This window comes from Callithrix jacchus, chromosome 5 (genome assembly GCF_049354715.1).
Source record: "Callithrix jacchus isolate 240 chromosome 5, calJac240_pri, whole genome shotgun sequence".
NCBI classification, from domain to species: domain Eukaryota; kingdom Metazoa; phylum Chordata; class Mammalia; order Primates; family Cebidae; genus Callithrix; species Callithrix jacchus.
This window is the reverse complement of record NC_133506.1, coordinates 59349572-59373230: the sequence shown is the minus strand read 5'-3', so window position 1 is coordinate 59373230 and position 23659 is coordinate 59349572. Positions and strand designations below refer to the sequence as shown.

General features: G+C 53.3%; 1 protein-coding gene across 5 annotated transcripts; it reads right to left on the bottom strand.

Moving 5' to 3' along the window:
* Nucleotides 1-1787: 1787 nt before the first annotated feature.
* On the bottom strand, nt 1788-23483 carry TPD52L2 (TPD52 like 2). 5 transcript variants are annotated; one of them, XM_002747758.7, is made up of 9 exons: nt 23342-23483; nt 20205-20350; nt 18204-18352; nt 15529-15588; nt 9699-9800; nt 5922-5948; nt 4950-4991; nt 3976-4024; nt 1788-3441 (listed from the first exon to the last, which is right to left on the bottom strand). In XM_002747758.7, exons 1-9 carry the CDS (start codon nt 23364-23366, stop codon nt 3346-3348), a joined length of 696 nt encoding a protein of 231 aa, XP_002747804.1. In that variant the 5' UTR covers nt 23367-23483; the 3' UTR covers nt 1788-3345. The 5 variants fall into 5 exon arrangements, with proteins under 5 accessions (XP_002747804.1, XP_008994530.1, XP_002747803.1 ...); XM_008996282.5 differs by lacking the exon at nt 15529-15588; XM_002747757.7 differs by lacking the exons at nt 4950-4991; nt 5922-5948.
* Nucleotides 23484-23659: the final 176 nt, after the last annotated feature.

The following is a 23659-nucleotide window of genomic DNA, read 5'->3' as shown; positions in this document are numbered from 1 at the left end:
GTGAGCCATGGCACCCAGCCCCACCTCAAGGGTCTGTAAAGATGATGCAGTGAGCACTCCGGAGTGTGTTGTCAGGGAGGAGGAGAACACTGTATGCCACTGTTTAACCAAGGAAGGGAAGGGAATGAGAATACATCTTCATATTTGCTTCCTTTTTTCATGAAAACACACTGGGAGGATGAGCAGTAAGAGTCATGACAGAGGGTGAGTGGAGAGTGGAGCCTGTTTCTGAGCATGCTGAGTTTTGACTTTAGAATCCTGTAAATTACCTTAAAACACCTAACAACAAAGCAGCCCTTGGTTGGGTGTGGTGGCTCACGCCTGTAATCCCAGCACTTTGGGAGGCCAAGGTGGGCAGATCTCGACGTCAAGAGATCGAGACCATCCTGGCCAACATGGTGAACTCCATCTCTACTAAAAAAAAAAAAAAAAAAAAAATAGCTGGGCGTAGGGGCACTTGCCTGTAATCCCAGCTACTCCCGAGACTGAGGCAGGAGAATCGCTTGAACCCGGGAGGTGGAGGCTGCAGTGAGCCGAGATCATGGCCATTACACTCCAGCCTGGCAACAGAGTGATTTCATCTAAAAAAAAAAAAAAAGCAGCCCTTGTACCACCATGGGACGTCCTTGAGTCATGTACACTTGACTAACCCGCAGAAGCAAGCTTTCGGCACAGTGGCAGGTGGAGACTGCACCCTTCCTGCGGCAACTGATGGGGCTGTCACTGCCGCTGCCACCACTGTCAAAGCCACCCTGAGGAAGGACCCTGCTTCATCTGTGCCAGCTTGGCTGGTCTTCTGACCTGAGTCAAATAGTCCAAACTTTCCCTGTTGATTCAGCACTGGAGGGGCTGCAGCGACCCACTGTTCTTCCCTAGAACAAGATCATGCCTTTGAACAGCCACTGAGCATGGAGTGACACAACCCTGACAGCCATCTCCTGCCCACCCACTTCCACCCAGTGGGCTCCTGCCATTTGGGTCTGATGCAGCCTAGCGCTTCACCTAGGACGAGTGGGGCAGCATGTGGCTTTTCCAGGGCACAGGGCTCTAGACTACAATTATTGTTTTGAGACAGGGTCTCAATCTGTCACCCAGACTGGAGTGCAGTGGTGTGATCATGGCTCACTGTAGTCTGAACCTCCTGGACTCAAGGGACTCTCCCATTTCAGCCTCCTAAGTAGCTGGGACCACAGGTATGCACCCCAACTCTTGGCTAATTATTTTCCTTTTTGTAGAGTTGGGTGTCTGGCTATGTTGCCAGGCTGGTCTCAAACTTCCAGGCTCAAGTGATCCTCCCATCTTGACCTCCCAAAGTCCTGAGCTTGCAGACATTAGCCACCACACTTGGCCTATTATTTTTACTGGAGATGGAACCCTGATATGTTGCCCAGGCTGGTCTTGAACTCCTGGACTCAGGTGATCTGCCTCAGCCTCCAGGACGGCTGGGACTACAGGTGTGCCTGGCAGCAGCTCAGTGCCTGCAGGGGCAGCTGGCAAAGCCACTGGAGCTTCTGGCCCAACCTGGAACCTGGTGAGCTCCTCCTCACCCTCCCAGGGCTCAGTGCCCAAGATGCTGGGTCTGGCCCAACAGGTTGGCCATATGCCACTCTCCCCTCACAATTGGCTCCACTTGTCACCCAGCACTGAGGAGCTGCCCTTTGTCTCTTGGACTATCCCCTGCCTGCCTCTCCCAAGGGTGTGGACTCACTAGGGCAGGTACCATGTGTTGGTTTATTCACCACTCTTGTCATGGTCCTGACCGACACATCACACAAGCCAAGGTGGACTTTCCTCCAAGGAATGCTTTATTGACAAATTACCCATTATTACAACTTTAGGGAAAAGATACATCAGTTACACCTGTGCAGCCCACCTTCTCACCACATCCCACAGGCTGATTTTAACCCTGGACAAAGGGCACCTAGGGCTGGGGTTCCCCAGCCCCTGCGTCTTTACCGTGTGTGGAGTGCCGTCCCCAAGGGTGTCTGAACTGTCTGGGGACACGACTGTCAGAGGACACAAGCTCTACAAGTAGAGCACCTTAAGCTGAGCAGCCCTTCCCCCCAGGAGTGGCAGAGCCGTGTACACAGCAGGCAAGCCCTCATCATCCTTCCAAGAGCCACTAAGGCACAGAGCTGCCCCTGCAGACCATGCCACCCGACACGCGGGGCCCCGGTGTGAGAGAAGCTGTCGGGGTCTGACCGCTTAAAAACAAGAGATCTTTGTAGCTCATGAGAAAAGGCGACAGCAATCCTGGCTGATGACCATGCCCCACCCTCCATCTGACCTGTGGGGTCGTTTCATCCCAAGTGCATCAAACAGGCCGGCTGGAGTCACTGACGAGTGCCAGCCAGCCGGGCCAGGCCCATGCAGAGGCAGCACTGTGAAGGGGCACAGCTTTTTTAAAGGGTGCTAAAGACAAGCTTTTCCTTCTCTTGGCCCCTCCCATCCCCAGCAGCTTAAGCTCTTTGGGGCAGAGCGGGGCAGCCAGTGGGAGCAGACAAGGTTGAGAAGATAGGCAGGTTTTGTAAACTGGGATGGAGTGTGCATGAAATAAAACACCCAACTGAACAGGCTGCCACGCAGGCTAGGTGTAAAATTGCCCACTGTGCTCAAAACCATTAAGGAACCCTCACCTATATACATATAAAAATTACAAAGAAATAAAGCATAAGGCAATGTAAGGCTTGTATTTCAGCTTGAGTCTGAAGAAATAATATTCTCTATGAGGCTAAAGCTGCTTTGCCTAATTTTAATTCTTGAAAAGTCCACTGCATTCAAAAAATAATGAATTTGCGTCTGTTAAAGCTAGATTAGTGGAACAGTTAGGCAGCTGCTGCTGATCAGTTTCCTTTCTGGGGGGGGTCTCAAAACAGTTTTCTGGTTTAGCATTTTGAGATCAAAAAATTGCGGCAGGTAGGACTTGCTGGGTTATTGCATTCCTTCTGAGAGTCAGGGAAGGAGGAGGAGGAAGGGGTCAGAAAATGCCACTTATTTTATGCTTAGGACTCTTCAATTCTTCAACATTCTGATGGGCTAGCAAGATTCCCAAAGGGAGCCTGGGTTTTGGCTCAATCCTCTGAAAGCCTCCACCCCATCCACTTCCTGCACCCCTAGGAAGGACACAGCAGTGATCTGCTTCATTATAAACTTTAGTGTAAAATGTCTGTGTACAAGACTGTGTTCTCTAATTCATGCGAACGCAGCAGCTACATCTCCCTGTGGATGGGCAGGACTGTCCTCCAAGCCAGCTCTGCTCATCCGCCTGGCTGGCTGCGCAGAGCTGCGGCTGCGTTGCTGAGGGTGTGCTGCGTGTGCTCTGCGGTAGGCGAAGCAACCTCAGGCTTAGAAAGGTGCGGGATCCGACAGAGGCTTGTCACTGCTCCCCGCTGAGGAAGGGAGGCTGTCACTGCCATTCTCTCTGTCACCCACAACCTTAGACTACAGGAGAGAAAAGATCAAGAAAGAAAAACCTGAGACAGAGCACACACAGGAGGCAGATCCCAGGCCCATGCTCAATGCTCTACAAAAGCTTCTGTCACATGAACACTGCTCAGCAATGACAGGGAGCAAATCCCGGCGGGCACCAGCCCAGACAGGCCTCCAAAAAACTAAGCTGAAAGAAGACAGTGAATGCCAAAATGCTACATGGTGCCATTCCATTTATGTGACGTTCTTGAAATGACAACATTATACAAATGGAGAGTGGACTAGCGGTTGCTGGGGGCAGGACAGGAGGTGCCAGGACACGCAGTGGGGAGGCGTTCTACGTCCTGAGGGCGAGACTACACTACAGTGCTTACCAAGATGTTATCGCAGGAGAGACCTGTGTAAGAGGCACAGGACCTCTGTGTGTTATTTCCTACAACTCCATGTGAATCCACAATGACTAAATGACTGGTAACAAACAAGCTGATGTGAGTGACAGGTCACACCCTGTTAAGAACATCGGTCGGATAGTCCTGGCTCAATTACCTTTATGGTCCCAACTCGGTCCTCAAATGACTTGAAGGTTGCAGAGTTCCTTTAAAGAGAGAGGGAAGAGTGCTGGTGTCAAGAGCCACTGGGGGTGCTGCCCTCCTAACTCTGAAGGGCCTCGGGGCGAGGGCCAGCTTCCAAATGGTCCCTAACAACAGCCCAAGATCTCACTGCAAAAATGTGACACATCCAGGTCATTCCAGAGACTCCCCGGGTCAGAAGTGAGGTTTCCCAGGCCCAACAACCACAGGGACAGGCCCAGACATCAAACAAGGCCACTGAAAACCCCGTGACTGTGCAGCTAGGGGTATCAGCCCCTCTGTGCTATACCCTAAAGGTACACCTTTGGCTCTTGTACTGGGGTTATGAAGTCGGGTTCTTCACGCACATCTCTAGAGAACAGAAGGGAAAACCAAGGATGCTTCTGGGACAGCAGAGTGATTGATAAGGAGACAGAGGAGGAGAAAGCAGGGCAGGCCAGCTCCATCCCACTCAGTCTCTCCCACACAACCAAATACCCGCCCCAGGCCCGGGGCCTCCAGAGGCCACCATGTCTGCAACACCCAGCCAGAGTCCCTACAAGGAGAACAGGGCTCTCTTAAGAATCACGGACCACAGCTCTGAGTGTTTCCATGAAGGCTGAGCCCCGTGATGTGTCCTGAGAGCAAGTGCCAGGATCTGTGTGCGAGCCTCTTAAACCCCGCCCTAGCCAGGGCCAGGACTTGGAAAGGACATGGCCCAGTTTCACACAAGGATCTCCTCTGGAGGCTGCAGGATAAGAGCCTGACCCCTACCAGGAATCCTTGCCAGCCTAGAAGGGGATCTTTCCTAGCCCTTAGCCCTCAGGAGGTTGCCAAGGGAATGGTGTCCTTAATGAATCCAGGGATATGGGAAGGGCCAGGAGCGACCAGTGGCCCCAACCCCCAAGAGAGCCACTCGGCTCTGGAGCCACAGTGGGCAGCATACGTTACCTCATGGCTGGCATACTTATTGAGTGGCGGATGGAGTAGCTGCTGCTTGGAAGCACGGCAGAAGCAGAGAAGGAAGCAAGAGTTAACACCGAGGTCCACAGACAACTCAACTTGGTGGCCACAGCCAGAGCTGGGACTCCCCCACTCCCAGCAGTTGGCGAGAGCTGCCTGCCCATCCACACAACGCCCCCAAAGGAAAACTCCACCCCAGGGTCCTCCCTTGGCCTCATGAGGGGCACCCCAAATTGCCCAGCGCATAGCATAGGGGGAGGAGAGCAGTGCGTAGGGAAGCTGGAAGGGGACCAGGCCTGGGCTTTTGAAGAGCATTTGGTTCAAACAGCCTTCAGATGCCCTTACTTGACTTCAGCAAGTTAAAGGGCCTTTTGGCAAACAAGAAACAACCAGGTCAAGTAAAAACATGAAATCACAGGTTGCTCTGGACCTGGCTCTAGACCTCCGGGTTCCAGCCAGAAGGGCAGGTGCTGGCCTGGAAAAGCCCACTCTGGTCAGAGGGCCCTGTGGGAGGAGCACCTCCGCTCTCAGGTCATAAACATGACAAAACTTGATCTGAAGGAAAACCAGAAAGCAGGACTCATGTTTATCAGGAAGGGCGGTGAGAGGGTCGGCACAGCTCTCCCACATGAAAATATTTTCTGAGGAGTAAGCTCAGGAGTGGACGCCAGGTCAGCTATTCACTGACCCGGGAGCAGGTGGCCTGCGAGCCTGGGTAAGAAGCACAAGGAGGGACGTAGAAGTGTCGGGGGCTGGGAGGGTTCCAGGGGGAACTCTGCGTCCATCCCATGCTGCTGCTTTGTTCCCCGAGATGCAGCAACCACCTAGCTGGCACCGCTGGGAGGGGTGATCCCACTTTTACCCGCCCTCCAGCAGCACAGCCTCCCACAGGCCCTGCCAGAGCCCACCTTGCCCCGATTCACAGAAAAGTCTTCCACAGGTGTCCAGGCTCAGCCTTACCTAAAGGAGTGTGAGAACGGATGAGCCCTGGAAGGTGGCAGCAGGAGAGAAGAGGAAATGCAGCGTAAGCATGGTGGGAGGCCAGCACCCACTCACAGCCCTCTGTGCAGAGCCCCAAGCCCCCCGCTCATGCTCAGAAGACCCTCCAGGACGGCAGGGGAAAACCCTCCAGAATGGCTCCTCCAGTCCACACACGGTCAGGGAGAACAGCCCTGTCTCCAGTCTCCTCAAATCCTGACTCAACAGGAGGACCCGTGAGCTCGTGACTAGCAACTGCTCAGCCCTGTGGCTGTGCACAAGAGGCCCCCATCCATGCCCTGTCCATGCCTTACGTCCCAGGACACACCCGTTTGGAGGCTGGAGAAAAGCCACAGCACCAGGAGCACGACTGGCCCCATCCAGCCATGCAAAGGTGTGAAATGTGCCACGGCACCACAGCTGGGCTTGGCCGGCTCCGTAGAACCAGAGCAGCCCGTGTGCCCCTAAGCGAGTCAGCTGTGGGAACACAAGTCCTGTGGGAGGATGTGGGACACCCCTGGTGCCAAGCATGTCTGCCCTGAGCTCTATCCATGCACACAGACCCCAACCTGGAAACCTGTGTGTCCAAGGGCAGCTGCTACCACACACTGCAGCCAGTTCCACTCCGACATGGAGGGAGCCACTGAAGAACCCACAAATGCTCAACTCACTCGAGGTTTCGAGATGGCAGGTGCCTCGTCTAGGAGACCATGGAGCTGGATGGTGACCGACCCTGGTGTAAACCCCTCTCTGACCTGCGTCCAGTGCCCCTTCCCCCATCCCCATCGCCGGTGCTCCAGGGCAGGCCCATCACAGACGTGGGTGCTGGCAGCTGGCCCAAGGAGCTTCCACCCAAGGGTCAGGAGGGTCTGCTGGGTTTATCCAGCCCTAACTCAGGATATAACCCTCCCAGAGCCTAATTTTTCCTTTCAGGGAGCAGAGAGCTCTCAATCTCAGTCTCTAAGTCAAGATGTTAATGGGCCCAGACCTCAGAAACCACCTGTTACTTCTTGGAGATGAGGGGGATACACCAGGGGCTCCAGATGTCAGAGTTTACACCACTACAAACACAAACGGAAGAGCAAGCAGGGCAGGACACAGCAGCACACAGGACACCACCATGGGCACGGTGAACACGGCCGGCCACAACAGCACACAGGACACTACCACGGGCACTGTGAACACAGCAGGACACAGCACACAGGGCACCACCACGGGCACCGTGAACACGGCTGACCACAGCAGCACACAGGACACCACCACGGGCACCGTGAACACAGCCGGCCAACTGGAACGGAGCTGGCTCCTCCCAGGTCAGCCTGAGGCCCCGCTCACCCCAGTCAGCCCCATGTACCAGGGCACACGTACAAACACATGACACACTGTGGCCAGGCACACTGACAGAGCTGAGCCAGTGTCACTGCAACAGGAACTCTGCTCACTCCCAGCCACATCCTGAGGCTACACAACAGAGAGAGCTGTCAACCCCAGGCCTGAGGAGAGCAAGAGCCTTTCTCCCCATCAGAAGAGAGGGAGCAGAGAACCGGGACTGTGTCCCTGTGCTTCCCAAGAAAACAGGCCACACACAGAACTGCCAGGATCAAAACAGCCAGGACTGGCTTGTGCGCAGCTATTCCAGTCAGTGCCAAGGCTCTGCCTGCCCCTTGGATTTCCACCACGATACTCTCAAACTCAAAAGGGAGTGAGATGCCTCCTGATGGCTGGTGTAACTTAGGCATGGCAGACACCTGCTGCCTCCTGAAGATGCTCTGTGCTGAGACTGGCATTTTCAGGAAGAAACAGCACTGCGAGGCCAAGCCCAGCTGAAACTCAGGAGGTGGGTGCAAAGCTCAGCCGGGGGGGGGGGGGACCTGCACTGTAGGGTGCCCCACAAGGACCCCCCGAGTCACAGCTGCTAGGGAGCATGGAGCCCTGGACGTGTGAGGGTATACAGAGGAAATACACACATTGCATACTGATGACTGTGCAGCTTCTCCAGTTTAACACCTCTTGAAATAGAAGTTGCAGGGACGGGAGGGTAGATTACCTCAAACAAATTTTTTTTTTTTTTTTTTGAGACGGAGTTCCGCTGTTGTTACCCAGGCTGGAGTGCAATGGCACGATCTCGGCTCACTGCAACCTCTGCCTTCTGGGTTCAAGCAATTCTCCTGCCTCAGCCTCCCATGTAGCTGGAACTACAGGCATGCACCACCATGCCCAGCTAATTTTTGTATTTTTAGTAGAGACAGGATTTCACCTTATTGACCAGGATGGTCTCGATCTCTTGACCTCGTGATCCACCTGCCTCGGCCTCCCAAAGTGCTGGGATTATAGGCGTGAGCCACCGTGCTCGGCCCAACAAACAAAATTAAAAGTAGGCACAGCTCCTGGGCACGGGGCATGCCCTCTGCCTGGTAGGGTGGGTCCCTGGGCCGTGCCCTCTGCCTGGCAGGGTGGGTCCCTGGGTGTGTGGCCGTGTGTCCTGGCCTCTGGCTCAGTGGTCAGGGGAAGGGGCTGGTGCAGGACGACCCCCACCTGGCAACCCCAGGCTGGAAGGCAGGACACACCTAACCTAAGGCAGGCAGACAGGGAGCAGCGAGCCAGCCCAGCAGGAGATGCACCCATCTTTGAATCTTGCATGGGCCACAAGAGAGGAAGAGGAGAGGACTCAGGGGGTCAGTGCTGTGACCACACACCGGCCCTCCAGGAACCTCGCACCCACCTTTGCCATGATTGGGTCAGAGCTACAGGGAGGCACTCCCTGAGATCCAAAAGCCAGAAGACCACTTCTGAGAAAGGGAAAGGGGTCAGGGCAGGGTGGGCAACAGCACCCAGAGGCTGGAACATGCCAGTGACGGGGACAATTCACATCATCCACTCACACAGCCCTGTGAAGGAAGGCCTGACTAAGGCCCAGCCAGGAGGTAGCCCAGCTGAGCATCATACCCAGGCCTCTGGCTCAATCCCCTCATCACCATGCTGTGGTCGAGGAGCCCAGAGCAGGGCAGGCAGGGCAGATGTGCCAGCCACAAAGTGCCGGCCCCCTGCTCAGTCCTTGGGCCCAGGCTGCTTGCTGAGGGACCTCTGACGGCCAGGTGGCTGTCACCAGTCTCCAGGAGAGAAGGCTCATTCAGGGCCTCCTGGTATCTGACTGCGCTCTCTGAGACCTGGGCAATACCCTGAGGAAGCGCCACGCCGAACACCTGTCCTGGAGATGGTGGAGGACTGCCGTCCCACCCTGACCCTAACCCCCAGGCTGGGGTCGCTGCCTCTCAATGAGGTGTCAAGGAGCATACTCCTCCCTCACCAACCCTGAGCACTACAAGTCACCCAAGGGCACTGATAGCCGCCCTCCTTGAAGAACACAGAAATGGCAGAACAGGCCAGGCGCATGCGGTGGCTCACACCTGTAATCCTAGCAATTTGGGAGGCTGAGGTGGGTGGATCACCTGAGGTCAGGAGTTCAAGACCAGCCTAGCCATCATGGTGAAACCCCATCTTAAAAATAAATGAGTAAATAAACAAATAAATAAATAAAAAGAAAGAAATGGCAGAACAGCAGCCAATGGGAATGGACAAACCTCTCAGGCAAGGGTCCGCACACAGACTGGTTGGGGGCCATGATGGCCACATCCCTGAGCCAGTGCGCCTATGCCCTGATCTCCAGGCAGGCTTCCTGTAGCGCCTCCAATGCCTCACCCTGCACTGGCCCTGGCCAGGTCTCGGGGCAGCAGGGTCAGGGTCAGGGTCAGGTCTCACCTCATGTCTCCAAGCTTCCTGCTGATGGCAGAGCCCACTGTGGACAGGGCAGCTGAAGTCTTCTGTCCCGCCTGTGAAAGGGTTTCCTGAGTCTTCTTGTAGCTGGAAGAATACACACCAGTTAAACCAACCAGACAGCATGGGTGGGCCACCACCCACAGCCAAGCAAAGCACAGGGAGCGAGCCCAAGGGAAACCAAGGAAAGGAGCTGGAGCGAGGGGTGGATGCTCGCCAGGTGGCTGTGGAGGGGTGCAGGCCCAGAGCCCCTTGGCCCCCAGAGGCCCCTGCAGCGAGGAGCAGCCTGTGCTGTGCTTGCCCAGGAGTCTCAACAACACTGTGAGTCACGGCCCGTAGCCCTGCAATGACACTGCCTTCTCATCTCACAGTCCAACTCCACCCCTCACCCGACACCTACTGAGCCCACTGTCCGGACTTCTCACAGTCCCTCTGACTACAGAGAAGACACCCCATCTGCCTGCTAGAGAGCGATGGGCCCCCCTGAGGTGCAGGCGTGTAGGCAGTGCCAAAGCAGAAAGGCCTCTCCGATCCTTAACCCTAACACATTCGTACAGGTCCCCTTTCCTCTTCCCACGAGACCGTACTGAGGGGAGAAAACGCAGCTCAACCAGGCCTGTGGGAGACGAGCTTCACAGCATGGCCATGCGGCCCACAAGGAGCCCTGTGTGCTCCACGGGGACATGGGACAATTCCATTCCCAGGCCTCTTCTCACAGTGCCCCTAGTGAAGGCCTGCTTCCACCCCCTCCAGCTCCCCAGGTGTCCACCCACATGGTGCATCCCACCAAATGAAATTTCCAGGGCTTCGGTGCCCACGGGACAGGCCAAGGGCAGCGGGCAGGATGCTACGGCTGCAGGGACACGCGGGCCACCCTAACAGTCAACGCCTGACATCGCTGGCCCTCATCCAGCTGCTGCTGTAAGCACAGCCTCCAGTAACAAAGCCCACAACCAAAATGCGAACCCACAGCCACTTACCACAGCTCCTCCCTGAATGAAGTCAGGGAGCTCAGGCTGAATAGAGACGGGCTCCCAGGGCCATCCTGGCATTGCCAGTGCCAACCTAGAGAGCTGGCAAGCCCAGGCTATGACTGTGGCATCTGGAATGGGTGCCAGGGAAGGCACAAGCTCCTCCCACTCCCGATAGCCACACCAGATCCCAGCAGGCACCAACGACGACGAGCCTTCCGAAGCACTCCCTGCAGGAGGCCCCGTGTGAGCAGAATGCTGCTACTCACTAGTCCCCAGCTGCTGACATGAATGTGGAACACAGCAGGTGACTGCTGACAGCACATCCTAGCACAGAGCTCTCGTGCCCGCCCGGTGCCTGCTCGGGCCCCCAGCCCAAGGCCTACCCAGATGATGCACTTTTTTTTTTTTTCGAAATGCACCTGTCGCCCAGGCTGGAGTGCACTGGTGCGATCTCGGCTCACTGCAACCTCTGCCTCTGATTCTCCTGCCTCAGCCTCCCAAGTAGCTGGGATTACAGGCACCCACCACGACGTCCGGCTAATTTTGTATTTTTAGTACAGACGAGGTTTCACCATGTTGGCCGGGCTGGTCTCAAACTCCTGACCTAAGGTGATACACCCATCTCAGCCTCCCCAAGTGCTGGGATTACAGGTGTGAGCCACCGTGCCTGGCCCAGAAGATGCACTTTCTCATCCAGACTGTGCAGCTGGAACCATGGCTGTTTTTGGTTTTTGTTGTTGTTTTTAAATAAAACACCAGGTATAAATAACTAATGACTTGCTACATTTAGTTTCAAAAATATAAATTCTGAAAACATCTTCAACCTTGATTTTCCCTGAAATAACAAAGGCAAAAAAGCATGAACATTCTGTGGTTTGCTGAAGCAAAGTCACCTGCAGCAGAGGATTCTAAGGTCCTTACAGCACCTGCATTTCTGCTCAAAGAGTGGGGATGAAAAACTGAAGTCGGAGAGAAAACAACCACCTGTGCCTGGCACTGCCTTCAGAATGAGACAGGGGTCCTCAGCGTTACCTGTGGGTGGGTAAGGACCACCCACCCGAGGAGGAGGAGGGTCCTGACGGTCACGCTGACACAAGGGGCCACTGTGGTCCATGCTGTGCCATGCCATAAACCACACTCAAGCCCTGGTGGCTCCACAGCCCGCACATTACTTGGGTGTGAGGACAAGGGGTCACAAGGGAACCTCCTCTGGAAATAGGAGCCTCCAAACTTCAGATGGTCCTGGAAGCATTGGGTATCCCCTGCACGGCCTGAGGCCCCCAGCAGCACCTCCCTGGCCTTCTCTTCCTACAATACGGCTATGGCTCTGACCTCTCCTTTCCCCTTCTTAGTCCCATCCTGGGCCTCCGAAGTGGTGGCAGCAGCAGCTGTGAGGTCCCCCTTCCAAGGCTCACAGGGCTGCAAGTCTGTTCTGAGAGCCTCAAACACGCAGGCACACACATTCCTCAAATGAATCAGAAGACAGGGCTGTTATTACTCCATGACAGACGAGGACGGGGCAGGGCTCAGAGCCAGCATCTGCATCCAATAACCACCTTCAGCTGTACTTGAGAGCGCCAGGCCGGGCAACCGCAGCCAGAACCCATTTGGGAGTTACTAAGACCTTCTAGGAAGAGAGCCCTGGACAGAGCAGTTTCATCCCATGGCCAGTAAGCTGTCCCCTGGCCAGCACAGGGCATCTGGTGGACATCCTGGCACTCCCGCTCTCCTGAGTCTTCTTCTGGTGGCTGCCCCCACTTCCACTCTGGGTGGACAGGTGATCCAGGCCTGGCCAGAGCACACCACCTCCCAGGCCACAGCCATTGGTCCAGGGAGACCCACAGGGGCCACACTGCTAGGCTGCGGCACTGGAACAAGGGCTTCTCTGCTGGGTGAGTGCTCCCGTCACCTACAACCAAAACAACTCAAAATGAACCAGCTCGTAACTCCAGAATCTACACAATGCCCTCTCAGCACTGGGATATTTTTTTTTTTTTTTTTTTTGAGATGGAGTTTTGCTCTTATTACCCAGGCTGGAGTGCAATGGCGCGATCTCGGCTCACCGCAACCTCCGCCCCCTGGATTCAGGCAATTCTCCTGCCTCAACCTCCTGAGTAGCTGGGATTACAGGCACATGCCACTGTGCCCAGCTAATTTTTTGTAATTTTAAGCAGAGACGGGGTTTCACCATGTTGACCAGGTTGGTCTCGATCTGCCGACCTCGTGATCCACCCGCCTCGGCCTCCCAAAGTGCTGGGATTACAGGCTTGAGCCACCGCGCCCGGCAGCACTGGGATTTTTAGTTAGCTCTGCCTATAAATAGAATCCAACAAGGCAATCATTTTGCCACTCACAAAAAGGGCTGCTCTCGAAGTCAGACATGAGCCACTGAGGAGAACGTGGCCGCATCGCAGCCTCACAGGGCCAAACACCAGCACTCCACTCCACTCACCCACTCCACTCCTTCCCATTCTCCAGGCTGCCCCTGGCTGAAAGAGTTTACAAACAAGTGGGTCAGGATGCAGGGAGCTTTGATTGCCTTCCTCTGCAAGGGCTCTGGGCAGTGGAGGCGGCCCACAGCCCATCTCCTGAAACCTGACTAGGAGAGGCACCAACCAGGAGGAGCACATGCCTCGGCCACATCCTCAGGCCCCACCTGCTGAGCCCCATCCCTTCCACCTGGGTCATCCCGGTAGAGACCATTATTCTCTGCCTGGGCCGTCCTGTCCCAGTAGGGACCATCACCCCCACTTAGGCAGTCCAGATAGAGACCATTGCCCTCACCTGGGATGTCCGGGTAGTGACCACTGCCCTGCCCCGCCCCACCCCGTCCGCCCCGTCTGCCTCCCCCTCCTCCAGGCTGTCGGGACAGAAACGCTTCCACTCTGGAGCTGCCAGTTTCACAGGTCTCCCCCAAGAACCGGGAGTGAAACCTCAAGAAAATGGCCTCTGCCAGGGGACGCATCAGCCATATGCATCCATGCTGAGCCACAGGTTTCTCCAGAGGGGTCAGGATTCTGAGAGCTGTAAGCAAGCCCTCTGAAACACTGTTTGGAATAGGATCCCGGCACCTTTTTTTTTTTTTTTTTTTTTTTTGAGACGGAGTTTCACTCTTGTTACCCAGGCTGTAGTGCAATGGCGCAATCTCGGCTCACCGCAACCTCCGCCTCCTGGGTTCAGGTAATTCTCCTGCCTCAGCCTCCCGAGTAGCGTAGCTGGGATTACAGGCACACGCCACCATGCCCAGCTAATTTTTGTATTTTTAGTAGAGACGGGGTTTCACTGTGTTGACCAGGATGGTCTCAATCTCTTGACCTTGTGATCCACCCGCCTCGGCCTCCCAAAGTGCTGGGATTACAGGCGTGAGCCACCGCGCCCCCGGCACCTTTTTTGTGTCAGTTGGTTTACAGAATAGCACTGAAGTCTCCTAAGACTGAGTCTGCACTGTGCATCTGCCTGATGCCCAGACTGCAAGGATGACCATCACTGTCCCAACCTAAGAAACATCTGCAGGCCGGGCACAGTGGCTCACGCCTGTAATCCCAGCACTTTGGGAGGCCGAGGCGGGCGGATGAGCAGGTCAAGAGATCAAGACCATCCTGGCCAACATGGTGAAACCATGTCTCTACTAAAAATACAAAAAAATTAGCTGGGTGTGGTGGCTTGCGCCTGTAGTCCCAGCTTCTTGGGAGGCTGACGCAGGAGAATTGCTTGAACCTGGGAGGTAGAGGTTGCAGTGAGCCAAGATCGTGCCACCGCACTCCAGCCTGGCGCCTGGCAACAGAGCAAGACTGTATCTCAAAAAAAAAAAAAAAAAAAAGAAAGAAAGAAAGAAAGATCTGCAGCCCAGCAAAGTCACTGTTCAATGCAGCCCTAAAGACACAGCCCGCCAGTGCTCCTGGAACACCCAGGTCAACAGCTGGCTGCTGCAGCTGTGCCCATAAACTGCCAGGTCCTAACACTGCCCCTCACTGTGACACCAGACACAAAGGCTCCACAAACACAGAGCGCCAGCCTGGCCCCCCAAGACCTTCAAGACAAGCTTGCCAGCAACTACTTCCTTTCAGCCAAACATGGGAGGACTTTCTGCCCGTCTTCTGTGGCAACCATAACAGTACTTCCTTCTAAATAACTGATGGAAAGCTCCCACAGTGACTATTTAAAATATTCCGCTACTCAGTTTAAAGAAGTTATAATCATATCAGAGCACAAATCAATGAAGTGCAATTATCTAGCTGAAGGATTTCCAAACATTAGGAGTCACTCTGAACTACACCCGACACACACACACATACAACTATCCACACTAATCCACATTGGCTGATGATCCGACAGTGTGGTGCCTCCCAGACCACCAGGACTTTGAATTCCACCAGCACATCCTACACCACACCCTCCACTCAAGAACTGCCTCTAAAGGATGAACAGAATTCTGAGACCCACCAGCTGGAGCTAAGCAGGGAAAAGGGTTGGGGTTAGAACAAAAATTTGCCACCAACAAAATCAGGCCAAATGGTGTTGTCCGGCTTGTGCACTGTGGGAAGCCAAGCAGCTCTATTAGTGAGAGATGACGCCAGGACCAGTGCAGCCCTCTTATATATGGGATGTGTCAGGCAGAGGGGAGTTTTAAGTGTGGTCAGGTGGCTGAGAGAGTTTCCTTCAGCTACTACTCCCTGTTCCACAAAAGTTTAAAGGATAGTTTAGCTAAGAGAGGAAAAGTAATATTAAGAAAATATAGCCAGCAAACACCAAAACAAGCTTTGTGCTAAGCATGCACACCCCCCTTCCCTGACTGAGGCAGAGAGGAGGAAGGAGCAGGTGTTGAGGGCACAGGCACTCACAGGTCTGACTGGGTCACCTTCTCATTCCACTCTCCAAGTTTCTCAGAAGTTTTCACATAGCTAAAAACAGAAAGTCTACAGTGAATTATTTAGAAGAACAATTTTAACTCAGGCTTCAAACTGCAGGTGAGGTTCCAAGGAAGACAAAGAAGGACCAGCTGGCAGGAACATCAGCTCCACAGACAGCCTGAGAACAGGGTCCAGGGCCCCTAACACGCCCCATGCAGGCCCCAGGCCGCCAGGTGAGCTTTGGGGGACTGGAAGGGCACAGCCCACAGCTCCAAAACACCTTGGGATTGAAAACTTATGATGTCCTAGGACAAAAACCTGGGCTTTTCATATGTGAGATTTATGAAGCGTGACTTGATCTTTCTGTGGGAACATGGCTTCTGGGAAGCATTCCACGCCCGCCCCACCTTGAAGGTCATGTTTCAGAAGAGCCAGGTAGAAAGGGCCAAGTGAGAAAGCAGCAGGCCCCAAGTTCAGAGGGCTGGGCCACACCTGAGACAGAGATCCCAGGGTTACAGGACTGTGTGGTCATGAAAGGTCAAAGCAGCAGGCCCCAAGTTCAGAGGGCTGGGCCACACCTGGGACAGAGATCCAAGGGTTACAGGACCGTGTAGTCATGAAAGGTCAAAGCAGCACGCGCCAAGTTCAGAGAGCTGGGCCACACCTGGGACAGAGACCCCAGGGTTACAGGACCGTGTAGTCATGAAATGTCAGAGGCCCTAGGGTTGTGGGACAACATGATCATATCTGGTTTTTTTTTTTTTTTCAATTATTTTATTTTATTTATTTTTTTGAGACGGAGTCTTGCTCTGTCGCCAGGCTGGAGTGCAGTGACGCAATCTCGGCTCACTGCAACCTCTGCCTCCTGGGTTCAAGCAATTCTTCCGCCTCACCCTCCCGAGTAGCTGGGACCATGCCACCATGCCCGGCTATTTTTTTGTATTTTTAGTAGAGACGGGGTTTCACCATGTTGGCCAGGATGGTCTTGATCTCTTGACCTCGTGATCCGCCTGCCTCGGCCTCCCAAAGTGCTGGGATTATAGGCATGAGCCACCGTGCCCAGCCCTGTATTTTTTAAGACAGTCTTGCTCTGTTGCCCAGGATGGAGTGCAGTGGCACAATCTTGGCTTATTGCAACCTCCACCTCCCAGGTTCAAGAGATTCTCCTGACTCAGCCTCCCCAGCAGCTGGGATCACAGGTGCACATCACCATACCCAGCCAAAGTTTTGTATTTTTTAGTAGAGAGGAGGTTTCACCATGTTGGCAAGACTGGTCTTGAACCCCTAACCTCAAGTGATCCACCCACCTCAGCCTCCCAAAGTGCTAGAATTATAGGCATGAGTCACTGAGCCCAGCCCATATGGCCAAATCTGGGTCACAGGCTGTGACCATGCCACACCCACAGTAAGGACCTGATCAGTGCTCTCCTCTCTCAAGTCTGGACCCTGAAACACATTCTTCCTATCAATTTCCACCTGGACAACTTGCCAATGTTTCCATCTGTTGTTTTAAAACACATAAGCTGGGTGTGGTGGCACACACCTGTAATCCCAAGCATTTTGGGAGGCCGAGACAGGAGGATTGCTTAAGCCCAGGAATTTCAGACCAGCCTAAGCAACAAAACAGGACCCTGTCTCTACAAAATGTGAAAATATTAGCCAGGCATGGTGGCACACGCCTATAGTCCCAGCTACCAGGGAGCTGAGATGGAAGGACTGCTTGACCCCAAGAGGTTGAGATTGCAGTGAGTCATGATTACGCCACTGCACGCCAGCCTGGGTGACAGTGAGACCATCACAAAAAGGAAACGAAAGGCCAGGTGTGGTGGCTCACATCTGTAAATCCCAGCACTTTGGGAGGCCAAGGTGGGCAGATCACCTGAAGTCAGGAGTTCGAGACCAGCCTGGAAAATATGGCAAAACCACATCTCTCCTAAAAATGTAAAAATTAGCCAGATGTGGTGGCAGGCACCTGTAATCCTAGCTACTCTGGAGGCTGAGGCAGGAGAATCACTTGAAACTGGGAGGTGGAAGTTGTAGCGAGCCAAGATCACGCCATTGCACTTTACCATGGGCAACAGAGAGACACTGTCTCAAAAAAAGTAAATAAATATACAAGAATTTAAAAATAAGGCCGGATATGGTGGCTCACGCCTATAATCCCAGCACTTTGGGAGGCCGAGGCAGGTGGATCACGAGGTCAAGAGATCGAGACCATCTTGGTCAACAAGGAGAAACCCCGTCTCTACTAAAAATACAAAAATTAGCTGGGCATGGTGGCACGTGCCTGCAGTCCCAGCTACTCGGGAGGCCGAGGCAGGAGAATTGCTTGAACCCAGGAGGTGGAGGTTGCAGTGAGCTGAGATCGTGACATTGCACTCCAGCCTGGGCAACAAGAGCGAAATTCTGTCTCAAAAAAAAAAAAAAAAAAAAGAATTTAAAAATAAATAAAACACATGTAGACTTCAAGCTCTTTGAACAAAAAAAGGCAGAGTCCCTGGGTCAAGAGCTCAGGGCCTCCCACTGGCTCCTTCCAAACAGGCCACTCAACTCCATGGCTGGACCTTGTCCCTGAGCACGAAGACACTCCCCCCTACACAAGCCAGAAACACATCTGTGGTACACGTTCTCTCCAGCCCTGGCGTGCGGCTGGGGCAGGTACCTACGCGTTAGAGACCTGCATATCATGCCAGCTCCTGGACAGGTTCTGTTTCAAGCCCCCCAGGGTGGAGAGGCCCAGCCTCCTCTTGAGCTCTCCGCAATGCCTCTCCTTGGCTGCCAGGACCTGGCGTAGAGTAACAATTTCCTCTTCCACCTGCAAAGCACACAGTTGACATGATGAGCCATCACTACTGCAGGAAGTGACTAACATCCTCATACACAGCGCCAGAAGAGTTACACAAGAACTTTCCGCTTACCAAAGCATTAACTCATCCTAGGAATAGTGTCTACAGCAGATTTTCTTTTTTTGAGACAGTTTTGCTCTTGTTGCCCAGGCTGGAGTGCAATGGTGCGATCTTGGCTCACTACAACCTCTGCCTCTCAGGTTCTAGCTATTCTCCTGCCTCAGCCTCCCAAGTAGCTGGGAATACAGGTGCTCACCACCACGCCTGGCTAATTTTATATTTTTAGTAGAGAAGGGGTTTCGCCATGTTGGTTAGGCTGGTCTTGAATTCCCAACCTCAGGTGATCCACTAGCCTTGGCCTCCCAAAGTGCTGAGATTACAGGCAAGAGCCACTGCACCCAGCCAGCAGATATCTGTTTTAATCTGGTACTAGGAACTTGACTCCAGAGAACTGTCCCATGCCCCCAAGCTAAATGGTTCTGGTAGAGCTACCAATCATTGTGTCCATTTGCAGTCATGAGGAATAACCCAAGTTGACCATGGCTTGTCCAAGCTCTTTCCTGGGACTGGGCATGTTTTTAAAAAGGTGAAAAACCTGGCCAGGTTCAGTGGTTTGTGCCTGTAATCTCAGCACTTTGGGAGGCGGAGGTGGGTGGATCACAAGGTCAGGAGTTTGAGACCAGCCTGACCAATATGATGAAACCCCATTTCTACTAAAAATACAAAAATTAGTTGGGTGTGCTGGCATTCGCCTGTAATCCCAGCTACTCAGGAGGCAGGAGAATCGCTTGAACCCAGGAGGCGGAGGTTGCAGTGAGCCAAGATTGCGACATTGCACTCCAGCCTGGGCAACAAGAGTGAAACTCCGTCTCAAAAAAAATTTTTAAATGAATTATCTTTCTTCCTTCTAATCCCAGCACTTTGGGAGGTGTGCACCCATAATCTCAGCTACTCAGAAGACTGAGGCAAGAGAATCACTTGAACTTGAGAGGTGTAGGCTGCAGTAAGTCAAGATCATGCCTCTACACTCCAGCCTGGGTGACAGAGTGAGACTCCATCCTAAAAAAAAAAAATTCTCTTTTTTGGCTGGGCATGTGGCTCGAGCCTACAATCCTAGCACTTTGGGAAGCTGAGCCAGGCAGATCTCTTGAGGCTGGGAGTTCAAAACCAACCTGACCAACATGGTAAAATTCTGTCTCTACTAAAAATACAAAAATTAGGCTGGGTGCGATGGTTCACGCTTGGCTGAGGTGGGTGGATCACGAGGTCAGGAGACTGAGACTACCCTGGCTAACACGGTGAAATCCCAACTCTACTAAAAATACAAAAAATTAGCCAGGCGTGGTGGCAGGCGCCTGTAGTCTCAGCTACTCAAAAGAGTAAGGCAGGAGAATTGCTTGAATTAGGGAGGCGGAGGTTGCAGTGTGCCAAGATCATACCACTGCACTCCAGCCTGGGCGACAGAGCAAGACTCCATCTCAAAAAAAAAAAAGATTATCATGTGTTAATTCCAACAGAGACACTCCCAGCAGATGGCTGCTCAGAGGCAGTTTGTGTGTGAATACTCTCCCTGGAGCACTTGGGAAGGACCAGGAAGAAGTGTGGGGAGGAAGTCATGCCCTGTCTCTACTTCCAGGTGGCTCTGAGTCCAGTGCATGGAGCTGGGCACATACAAAGAGAGCCCCACTATCCCTGGGAAGGCAGAGCAGGGTGGCCACCCAAGGCAATTCCTCCTCAATATGGCCAGTACCCTGGCCTAGCATTAATCCAAGAGGGCCTTAACACCAATTCACGCCAGAACAGACAGTCAAGCCATAGCACCTTTGTCAGCTCAGCCCTGAGCTCCTCCTCCTCAGCCTCTGTCAGACCCTCAACAGCAGGAGTCCGGGCAGCCACACCTGTGTCGACAGGGACATCGGTCATGGAATCAGACAGCAGACCTTTGTTAGGAGAATTCAGGTTGATATCTGCCAGAGACAAAATATGAGACCAGAAAGTGTCAAGTAAGTTTACTCCTAAGTAAATACGGTAGAGGTCTCTAGCAGGACAAAAGCCAAGGTGGGAGGGAGGGAGATCCTAGAGACTCACACCTCTTCTCTGAAAGGTCTGTGGGGACAGCTTGGGCGTTAGACTAGGGCAGCCACACCTCAGGCCACCTGAGATGAAAATCCAATACCACCTGTGCTGCTTCAGAGCATGAGAAATGCTGGCCAAAGACAGCCAAACCCTAATTCCAGCTTCCCAGTGAGAATACTATCTTCAGAGGCAGGAAACCCTTGCTACAAAGAAAGCAGCTCAATCTAACAGATCTTCCACTTTTTTTTATGGTGATGGAGTCTCACTCTGTCACCTAGGCAGGAGTGCAATGGCACCATTGGCTCACGCAACCTCTAAATCCTGGGTTCAAGCAATTCTCTGCCTCAGCCTCCCAAGTAGCTGAAATTACAAGTGCCCACCACTACACCCAGCTAATTTTTCTGTATTTTTAGTACAGATGGGGTTTCACCATCTTGGCCAGGCTGGTCTTTTACTCCTGACCTAGTGATCTACTCTGGCCTCTCAAAAAGTGCTGGGATTACAGGTGTGAGCCACCGAGACGACCTTAAAAGTAAATTAAAATAAGGCTGGGCTTGGTGGCTCATGCCTGCAATCCCAGCACTTTAGGAGGCTGAGGCAGGCAAATCACAAGGTTAGGAGATCAAGACCATCCTGGCTAACATGGTGAAACCCCCTATTAAAAATGCAAAAAATTGGCCCGGTGCAGTGTCTCAAGCCTATAATCCCAGCACTCTGGGAGGCCGAGGCAGGTGATCACGAGGTCAACATGGTGAAACCCCATCTCTACTAAAAATACAAAAATTAGCTGGGCATGGTGGCACGTGCCTGTAATCCCAGCTACTCAGGAGGCTGAGGCAGGAGAATTGCCTGAACCCAGGAGGCGGAGGTTGCTGTGAGCCGAGATCGTGCCATTGCACTCCAGCCTGGGCAACAAGAGCAAAACTCCATCAAAAAAAAAAAAAAAAAAAAGCAAGAAATTAGCTGGACATGGTGGCACACGCCTGTAATCCCAGCTACTCGGGAGGCTGAGGCAGGAGAATCACTTGAACCCGGGAGGCAGAGATTGCAGTGAGCCAAGATTGTACCACTGCACTCCAGCCTGGGCAACAGTGAGACTCTCTTTCAAAAATAAAGTAAGTTAAAATAAAAGGCATAGATTGAAAAGATGTAGAAGTATCCCTAATTATAGATATGTCTGTCAACCGTATAAATTCTAAGGAGTCTACTAACAAGTTGATCTGCTATGAAAAAAAAATATTTAAAAAAAAGAAAAGAAAAACTATGCCTTTTCAATTAAAAAACAAAACAAACAGATTGAATGCACTTAACAAAGATACCCTTTTTAAAAGCTGGCTTTTAAAAGCAGTTCATTCCCTTCAAATGCCCCATAGGACTGGAGCTGTGCACTTTCTTGGCACTTGACAAATGCTTACTACGTGAAGTTTATCCACTGTTTTATCAACTGATTCTGATTTTTTTTTTTTGAGAAAAGTCTTACTCTGTCACCCAGGCTGGAGGGCAGTGTCGTGATCTCCGCTCACTGCAACCTCCACCTCCCGGGTTCAATCAATTCTCCTGCCTCAGCCTCCGAAGCAGCTGGGACTACAGGCTCGAACCACTATGTCTGGCTAATTTTTAAATTTTTAGTAGAGACTAGGTTTCACCATGTTGGCCAGGCTGGTCTCAAACTCCTCACCTCAAGTGATCCACCAGCCTCAGCCTCCCAAAGCGTTGGGATTATAGGCGTGAGTCACCGTGCCCAGGCTTTCTCTTCTATTTGAAAAAAGATAAATGTGGCCAGGCGCAGTGGCTCATGCCTGCAATCCCAGCACTTTGGGAGGCCAAGGTGGATCACGAGGTCAAGAGATCCAGACCATCCTGGCCAAGAGTGAAACCCTGTCTCTACTAGAAACAAAAATTAGCTGGGCGTGGTGGCACGTGCCTGTACTCCCAGCTACTTGGGAGGCTGAGGCAGGAGAATCCACTAAGCCAAGATGGTGCCACTGCACTCCATCCCGACAATAGAGCAAGACTCCCTCTCAAACATATATATATATATATATATATACACACACATATGTATGTTATGAAATATTATATATACATATATATATAATGCTTAATATGCAGCTGCAGGTTAAACAGTGGAAAAGCTTCCTGAACTTATTCTGTGTGGTTACCTCAACGTAGAAATTTAGCATCCCTCTCTAGAGCCCAAAATGGAAGACAGACGTGTACCATCTTCTCAAGATTTTAAAATTCTGGGTTCGCTCCACATCCCTCAGTGGCCATCTCGTACTGCTCCGAGGTGACTGTTCTGGAAACAGGCATGGTATCCTGGGGGTGCCCCTGACTCCCTCCACCCCTCTCCATGAGGCGACCCCTAAGTAGGCTGAGCTCCGAGCAGAGTTGCCACCCACGGGGAGCTCTGCTGAACGCGGAGACTGTTTCACCACCCCTTCTCCCTTCTCGGGAGCCGTCCTCAACACCTCGGACTGGGTCCAGGTGCCCCGCGCAGGGACTCCACGGTGGCAGAGCAAGCAAGGACGGGGCGAGGGGGGTGGGGGTAGGGGCGGCATAAGTGAGACCTGCTTGGAGCGAGGGAACCCAAATACGGGAGCAACAGCAGCCGCCAGGGAACCAGACCTCGGAGAGGTCCCAGAGAAGACCGAAAGGGCGGCTGGAGAGAGCCCAGAGAGCGGTCTGGGCCGCGGGTGAAAGACGCACACCACGACCATCGTGAGCTTCGAGGTCAGTGGCCCGGGAGCTGAAGAGGGCCGAGCGAGGGGTGGGCGAGCAGAGGCTGAGAGGACTGAGAATCGCACACTCGACGCCGGGAGAGGGGGAACACCCGGCGGCCTGGGCCCATCTGCGGCGGAGGCGCCGGGCCCCGCAGGTACCTTGGCCGGCGGAGTCCATGTTCATGCGGCGTCCGGACCGCTATCGCTGGCGCTAAAAGAGCCGAGCGGGCGGCGCCAGGACTGGCTCGCCGCGTACACACTAGGCAGCGGAACTGCTTCGGTCCTGCAACGTTACGTAATCAGCGACGCGACGGCTACTTCCGCTCGGGCGCGGGCTCCCTCCTCCTCCCGCCCCACCAGTGATGTCCAATGAGAGCGTTGTTTGGTCCGTCCTGATTTATCTGACTCAACCCGATAGGCCGAAACTGCGGGCGAAGCCGGAAAGGGAGGAGGGGTTCGGAAGGAATCCAATCCAGG

Bases quoted from the DNA above. Each gene is read 5' to 3' on its own strand.
- TPD52L2 (XM_002747758.7), bottom strand. From the start codon at position 23,366: ATGAACATGGACTCCGCCGGCCAAG. The intron at 20,351-23,341 runs GTACCTGCGGGG...TGTCTCTGGCAG, and splicing joins CATGGACTCCGCCGGCCAAG to ATATCAACCTGAATTCTCCT. The intron at 4,025-4,949 runs GTAACGTATGCT...CTCTCTTTAAAG, and splicing joins ATAAGTATGCCAGCCATGAG to GAACTCTGCAACCTTCAAGT.